Genomic DNA, 8,114 nt, shown 5'->3' with positions numbered 1-8,114 from the left:
CATAAAAGCCTGGAATTTTCAAACAGCATGAGAGCGAGTTTTTAGTTAATCAAGTCAAATTTCACCTGAACACTTGATTCTCAACTATGAAAACATATTTAAAATAATATTAAAGTTTTTTGGCACGGAACACCTCTGATTCTGTGTAAAATCGATTTAGATTACTAAAACAAAATATTAAATATATTCATTATTTGTCCGAAAAACTGTCACTATCACGTTAAGCAATAATAACTTTTTTTTTTTCAAAATGCGGCATTACATTTGTCGAAATTCTTAGTCCACCGCGTAGTGTTTGTTAGCAAAGAATAATTTATTAATTCGTCAATACCAAAGTTCAAAGTATTTTTGATCCTGCATAGGAATGGTGTAAGGTTATGGTTGTTTGCTATGCATGGCCGGTAGAGAGTAGGTATTTATAAATTATTGAATTATTTTGTAATTCCAGGAAGTAGGTGACCAGGCCGTTCTAATATTTAAGAAGGAAATCACGTTGAAACGCCTACCGGCTTCGGTTTCAATTATTTACGTGACGATGGAGAGATTTTCGTCAATTGCTTCTTATTTTGTCTTTCCTGTGGAAATATTGTCTTGAGCGGTTGCGATTTTCGACAGTACGGTTACAAGAACCTTCTCAAATTTTAAACATTTTCTTAGGGATTTCTTTCAACTTCATAATTATTGGATGACAAATAGAACAACATACAGCAAAGAAAGGAAACTATTTTCTAATCAACTAAGTAAAAAGCTTGAGCTTTTGTTGATCGATGAAGTGATATTATCTTTTCCTTAACTAAATATATTAAAAACCTTTTATAATCTATATTTGTTACGAAAAATACAAGATGGTAGCTGTACTTTTCCAACATGAAAAATTTAAGCTATATTATCGCAGGTTAATTTTAATTTCCAATCGGTTAACCAAATATAAACTCAATTCAATTTTATGGGCTGCGGTATTTCCAATGTAAAATATTTTGTTACCCACAATTTAATTCATGGATAATTTTAACCTGATATACGAATTAAGAAAATTATTAACGAATAGCGTTTTTGTTGTATTGAGAACATAAATTTTTATGATTTATTAAGGTTTTGCTACTAAATCTAGCGTAAAAAAGGTCCTCAGGTCATCCAAGATATGCGCTTAAAGGCCGTCCAAACTCAAGCGGTAACCTGGGGTTTATTTTTAATTAAAGAGTTCATCTCTTTGTCCTCCGCTATTCTGAGATTTCTTTGTTTGCAAGAAAAAAATTTACTCGTAATAAAACAAACCAAAGAATGTTTCAGGCCTAGTTATCTTACATACCGCTCTGATTTTACTTGCTTTCTTTTTAAGGCGTTAGTTGGTTGAAAAAATAATACGTGAAAAAATAAATAATAAATAACATCAAGATAGATAGGACAAGAGCTTTCTACACACACACACACATANTCATCTTTGAGTTGAAAGTGGGGGATGCTTTTAGTGCTGCTTGACCGTTTGAGGATAGGTATAAAATTGTTGGATTTATATAAAGATAAAATCAATGTATTACTTATGACAAGCCATTTCGTAAAGGCCGCCAAAGTGCCATCAAGATAAAGAAGGCAGAAAATTTCGTCGATTGAGGAGGCCGAAGAAGAGGACGGCGGAGGTTTAAAGGGAGAGCAGAGCCACCCGGTATCGAAGGTGCTTGCAGGTAGCTTGAAGTGTAAGAAAAAAAGTAAAAAAAACGTGTGTGACCTGATTGAGACTTAAAAACTATTGGACTTGAATTTTTTGTCGGCTGGTGCGCATTGTAACATGGTTCAGTACATTATTTTTTGCATCTTATCTTGAAGAAAGGGATATTGAAGAAACTTTATACTTAATTACTGAAACTAAATTTTAATGATGAGAAAATGTTCTCTTTCTTCTTTGTTTCCTTGTAATAAGTAACCCATTGATCACATTTTATTGATTCTTTTACAATTAATTAAGGTTTTTAGTTGAGATGAAATAAAGCTAATGGCACGAGCGGGATTCGAACCCACGATCTTCGGCTAGATACGCTCCTGCTCTACCACTTGAGCTATCGTGACCTCGATCCACTCGGACATCAACTTCCCATCTCAACCCCACCTTATGAGTTTCCCTCCTTTTTGTCATTTTTCATTGATTCTATTATTTGTTTTTAAAATAAGTTACTTTTTTTATGTTAAGGCTATTCACTTTTTTAATTTTTCATTATATGCATATTAATCCTTCAACGTTATAAATACATTCCCGCAACGTTATATACTGTATAATGTTAATTGATTTATAAAAATAGTGGTACAATATAAAATATTATCCTTATACTGCTTACTCCCCTAAGAGTGGATCGATTTTAAAGTATTGTATCTTCACTCTTCATTATTCGTCTACAGTCTCACGATCAGGAAAATGGGACGATATTTCATATATATACGTCTGCATCATTTAGGCAACTCTTTTTTTATATATTTGCTGTGCAGTGTTCTATCGATTGGATTTCAGCATGGTAAATTGATGGTAGGGTCCTCGAGGTTTCTCTAGGTAAACATTTAGGTCTTTGACTCATGTTCGATTTGAACTCAATCTGTGTTTCATAACAAAACAGCTCAATTATTTTCAAAGTTTTATTCTTTCAAACCCTTCTTATTATTTTTATTTGAAAGAGTTGAAGTGAACAAACTATATTTGATCGTGTAATAAAAATTGGTATACTCGTACAATTGAAGTGAAGAACTATAATTTTATTTATTTTCATTATTTTTATGCTAGTTTTGCAAGCAAAACCCTCACCCTTTTAATCAAAACGTACTTATCATATATTCCTATATTTTTCATTGTAATATCTAAAGGTCACATAATGAATGGAATAAAACATGTGGCAACCCGCCTGATGGTTATCTGTGAGAATGAACGTAGGAACATGTTTCTGTAAGTTATAACAGCTTTAGGGCTCCCACATTCCGGTACTTTGTCTGGATGGAAAATATTATTTTTTACAAAGGAATTGGGCAATTATTTATTTTTATTTTTCTATTTTGCTTTTGTTATTTTTTTAAAGTTTTTTTTTAAAAACAGGGAATACGTATATTTATTTGGTATTTTTGTTGGTTGATATATTGGCGTCAAAAGAAATATGGTTTATGCTTTCGTAATAATAAATGGTCCTTTATGTACTTTGACTTTGTGGGAATTGAATAGTTCTTAGGTTCACGCATAAACAAAAAAATATATTAACTAAATATTTATAAAGATTATTAATCATTAAAAATTAAATTCACAAAATATTAACCTAAAAAATAAAATCATTAAATTTTAAGGTTGACCTTTCGACCTAATATTTGGAAAAAAAAACTTTTTCTGTAAAAAATATAAATCATTACGTAATCAATGTAAAAAATAAATAATTTATTACTTATTAAATCTTGAGGAAGATGTCGATTTATTTAAAATTATTATTTAAAGTTAAGTTATTATTAAAAATCTTAATTTTATCTTAAAACTTACTTTGTGACTTTAAACTTTACAAATGTACAGCAGATTACGTTATTGAAGAGAAGGTATCAAATACTCTTTAATTTGATGTATGATCAGCATTATGGTCAAGGAGTAGATTAAAAACAAAATTCTAACTTGGCCAAGCTTTCGACCCGGGCATCGAAGTGATCATCAAGGCCTGTATTTTCAAACAAATTAACAACAATCAACAGTTCTTTTATAAGCACAAACAAATACCTATTTCTGGTACAGGTAACTATTTACTATATTGGGTTTTTTTAATTTGTAGTAAAGTGACATTTCAAGAAAAACAGGAATGGTAACTCTTAATAACTTATATACAATCGAAACCTCTAACCAAATAATTACCTCAGCTATAAGATTATGAAGGAGACATGATAAAATAATCACACCTGCGATATCATTTCCCTTAAAAATTGTAACAAACCCGAATAAGCTGGACTGATTTTTGAAAATCATTCTGCATGTTACACGAGTTCTCCTCCACGTTAATGTACCATCTCCATATTCTGAAGATTCTTTATGCAACAATAATGCCGATGTTTTCAAAATCAAAATTGCGCCAGGTGTTGAGACAACCCAATTTCAAAAATCAGTCCAGCTTAGGAACAATAAAAATAACATTATCCTGGGACTGTTGTCCCGTATAAATAATATACATGAAATAAATAAAGTTCCTTCTATAAAATTAAAAATAAAATGAAATAAAAATCTAGGTACAATGTATACAAGTAAGGCAAGCCATAAGAAAAACTAACAAGAATATTAAAGAAAAATATCAAATATTAACGTAAGGTTTTTGTTTGGAAGAAGAGAAGGTGATTATACAGGTGGGATTTAAAGGAGGAAAAGGAGGCAGCGTGATTAATAGAATGGGGAAGGGAGTTCCAGAGTTTTAAGGGCCTCAGATCAGAATGGAAATTTTGCAGGTGTGGGTTGTATGTTGCGGAAGGATAAGGTCAATTGGGGATGAGCGGGTGTTACGAGTGTAATGTGAGGATTGAATTGGATGGATTGGGTGATGTAATGAAGACAAGTGAGGATGGACCCAAAAAAAAAAGCAGCCAAGGAAATACTATGCACGGAAGGAGGGGTAGAGTCAGGAAAGTTGGGAATACAACCCAACACTCAAGACCCCCGAGGAGTGCCAAACACGAATCTTACGCAAACAATTCATAATACCCTAACCGTCCCTAACCACCCGTAACCAGCTTATTTGGATTTGTTACAATTTCTAAGGGAGAGGGCGTCACAGTCGTGATTATGTTATCACGTGTTCTTCTCAATCTAATAGCTGAGGTAATTCTTTGGTAAGCAATTTCTGTTGTGTATAAGTTAATAAGAATTACTATTTTTGTTTTTCTTGAAATCTCACTTTACTACAAATTTTAAGTAATAAAGTGGGAAGTCTATAGGACTACAAACAGCTGAGGTCATCGCCGGCCCTCTGCGTGTTTTCCTTCTTTTTCTCTTCTTTCGCGCATATTTTCTTTTAAACTACAGTCATTTGAGCGTCTCGATCTGGTTAATGTCTCTCTGATTTCAAATATATACTACGTTGATATCCTAGAATGCTAGCCTCTCGTTTGTACTTCAGGTTGTCAAATACAGAATAGAAACAAAACATACAACACACACACACACACACACACACACACACACACACACACACACACACACACACATATATATATATATATATATATATACATCACCACAAACATAGATGTCTGGTCACATTCACTCCCTCAGAGCATGATAATAAATTACTTTTACTCTCCAGAGGTCATACATTCACCCCAGAGTACTAGATATTCCTCGGAGGGGGTTATAAGTAACGTTTTTTTCACGCTAATAAATTACATTCATTACAATGAATTAACAAAAACAACAATCGATAGAAAAATAGACGTCTGGTTACTTTCACTCCCCCAGAGTTCTCGATATTCCTCGGGGCAGGGTTGAACCCTGTCCCCTCCCGCTAATAACTTCCTTTACTCTCCAGACGTCACACACTCACCACAGAGAACTCGATATTCCTCGGGGCGGGCTTAAATCACCTCTTCCTTTCATGCTAAAAAATTACATTTATTCAAATAAACTAACATAAAGTCAAACAAAGACACAATACTAACACACATAACAAAACTATATACATTTAAAAATCCCTTTAGCCCTGACGTACCAGAGCAGCGATCTGTGCTCGTTGCCATGCCCCAAGAATAGGAATAAAAAAAATCGTGAGTAGTTACCTGGGCCAAAAATTGGTATTTGTTTGTGTTTATAAAATAATTGTTAATTGTTGTTCATTAATTTTAAAATATAGGCCGTGATGATGACTTTAAAGCTTGGGTCGGAAGCTTGCGAAGTTGAAATATACACCAAATGATATTACGAATCATGTAGAAAATGCCAAATTATCAAAAAAATTTCAAATAAGCCAGTTATCGTGGTAAATTTATATTTAATCTTTCACAGTACATTCATACTTAGAGTTGATTTATCGTTTGAAACATTTATTTGTTCATTTGGACATATTTTTCTTTAGCTTAGACTTTTCAATACTGCTAGGCATGTCTTAATTTTTGGGATTTACAAGATAGAAATAAATGAATAACTTCCCCCCATCATTTATTTTTTATTTTTATTGAGCTGTCTCAAAAGTTCAACAATGATAATTGTTTTTCGTTGGAAACTGTATGTAGGATCGAAAGGCTTCAGGAGAAAAAGCGCATTACAGAGATTACAAGTTGCCCAGGGAGCCCGGTATTGGAAACAATTTTGTCGGATAAGGAAGGACCGATTGATAGAAAGAGAGGCGGGGTAATCACTGGAAATGGATAACGTCCCTCTTTCCCGTTCGATACTTGTTTCCGGCGTTTCGGCGGGACGAGATATAAAAAATACATATAATTTATATAGTAGGAAACGGTTTGATAAAAGTAATGTCAATCGTTAACTCGACCGCTTCTGTTTTCAGTACATTTCTTTCTTAATAAAAATACAGGCATTGCACATCAACCCGACATACTTCAATCAGTCTGAAAGCAACTGACAATGCAACCAGTTTTTATTTTTATATTTGGAATTAATAAATATAAATGATATGTTTATTTGGAGATCGTGAGATGCGATCTGGTGTGATGTAGGTTTCAGAAAAAAATTTTCTTTAGTCAACGTTTCGATCTTTATTGAGATCATATTCAGGGCCTGGGATTTACAAACATTGTTTACATTTGACAAATACATTTAGGCTGTGGAAAAAATTGAATTTATACAATGCAAATTATATTTTTTTATATTCTATCCAAGTATTTTTACTAACTCAATGTGTTCGTCTTCTGTGTAATTGTGCCATTCTTGCGTGTCGTGTCGAGAGTGCCCACTAATCACCACACATTAGATATGTACTTTAAACTAAAAAATATTTATAACATGATTTAGGATTTTTACAATACAAAATATCATTTATCACTGTAAAAAGAATTTACACATGTTAACACCAACGTGAAAACTGAATTATTGTCCTGTTGAATTATCATAACTTATAATAAAACATAGTTTAGAAAGAAAAAATGAAGCACTGGACAATATCAACATATGGGAGACATGGTAAGAGATGCAAAGCCACACCAAATGAAGACGGATGTATCCCTCTCGCTCAGCAGGCAAGATTTGAACAATTGACTTTCCCGCTCGAGTACCATCTTTATCTCCGTGGTCATGCCTACTCGCTCCCTATAACGGGCAAAGGCATGGCAGTTTTCGACGGTTTTGAGCATCATTTCTCTATAAATCAGGCACCTGCACGCGTGACAATCATGATGATGATTTTGATTCAAAAGTAGGTGTTTGTGCATCATACGGCTATGGCTGATCTTCAATCATGTTTACATGTTATTTTCCTTTCGTTTCAGACTCTTAGAGGGCCATAGTTCAGTCGTGGTTTTAACTTGCAACAGCTTCTCAGGCGACGTGGCCTTTAAGTTCTATTATCAAAGAAATAGAATTTGCCGGATTTGTAACGACAAAAGTAAGTCGTTAGTCTTTTGCCGATATTTGGGATATATGAACCCCGTAGCCGAACGATGTCGCAAGTTGATGACTTTAAATAAACACCTGAGAGGAAATGCGTTGAATTGTATTGTAACAGAAATATAAATTGATTGAGATAACAAAAGAGGGTTAGAACTCAGTATAAAAAAGAACAATTAATAGTTTATAAATCAAAAGTTAATAAATTTTTATTGAAGCATGTAAAAACTGATAAAAGTGATTTTATTTTTTAAAAATCTATTTTAGTACTCCAACAACATTTTAATCGTGAAATGTCTTAGGTAAATGTGGATTTTATAAATCAATCGCCGTCCAGAGGACTTCAACCTGATTATGGTAATTTCATGAAGAAAAGATAACACGAAGGACAAAAACCTTCTTGTATAAAATATGATAACAGGTTATGTAGGGAATAATTCTAAGAACTAATATCTATGGTAATGGCCATAGATGCTGACTGATAATTAGAAAAATTAATCATACAAATTATCTATCAAAAATTGACTAGCTCTAAACTTATAATTTAATTGTTCTTTGAGCAAAG

The 8,114-nt window shown here is 32.9% G+C and overlaps 1 protein-coding gene across 1 annotated transcript; it reads left to right on the top strand.

Annotated features, from left to right (window-relative positions):
• Window positions 1–7,034: 7,034 nt before the first annotated feature.
• On the top strand, window positions 7,035–7,689 carry LOC112126896. The gene is made up of 2 exons (XM_024226863.1): window positions 7,035–7,358; window positions 7,432–7,689. The coding sequence occupies exons 1-2, from the start codon at window positions 7,090–7,092 to the stop codon at window positions 7,673–7,675; spliced, it is 513 nt and encodes a 170-aa protein (XP_024082631.1). The 5' UTR covers window positions 7,035–7,089; the 3' UTR covers window positions 7,676–7,689.
• The last annotated feature ends 425 nt before the right edge of the window (window positions 7,690–8,114 follow it).

Source organism: Cimex lectularius, unplaced genomic scaffold (genome assembly GCF_000648675.2).
Source record: "Cimex lectularius strain Harlan isolate CLEC.00 unplaced genomic scaffold, Clec_2.1 scaffold7, whole genome shotgun sequence".
In the NCBI taxonomy this organism is placed as follows: domain Eukaryota; kingdom Metazoa; phylum Arthropoda; class Insecta; order Hemiptera; family Cimicidae; genus Cimex; species Cimex lectularius.
The sequence above is the reverse complement of the archived record's forward strand: the minus strand, read 5'-3'. Positions and strand labels throughout refer to the sequence as shown.

Excerpts from the sequence above, each read along its gene's own strand:
- LOC112126896 (XM_024226863.1), top strand. The coding sequence starts at position 7,090 with ATGAAGCACTGGACAATATCAACATATGGGAGACATGGTAAGAGATGC. Across the intron at positions 7,359-7,431 it reads ATGATGATTTTGATTCAAAA|ACTCTTAGAGGGCCATAGTT; the intron begins GTAGGTGTTTGT and ends CTTTCGTTTCAG.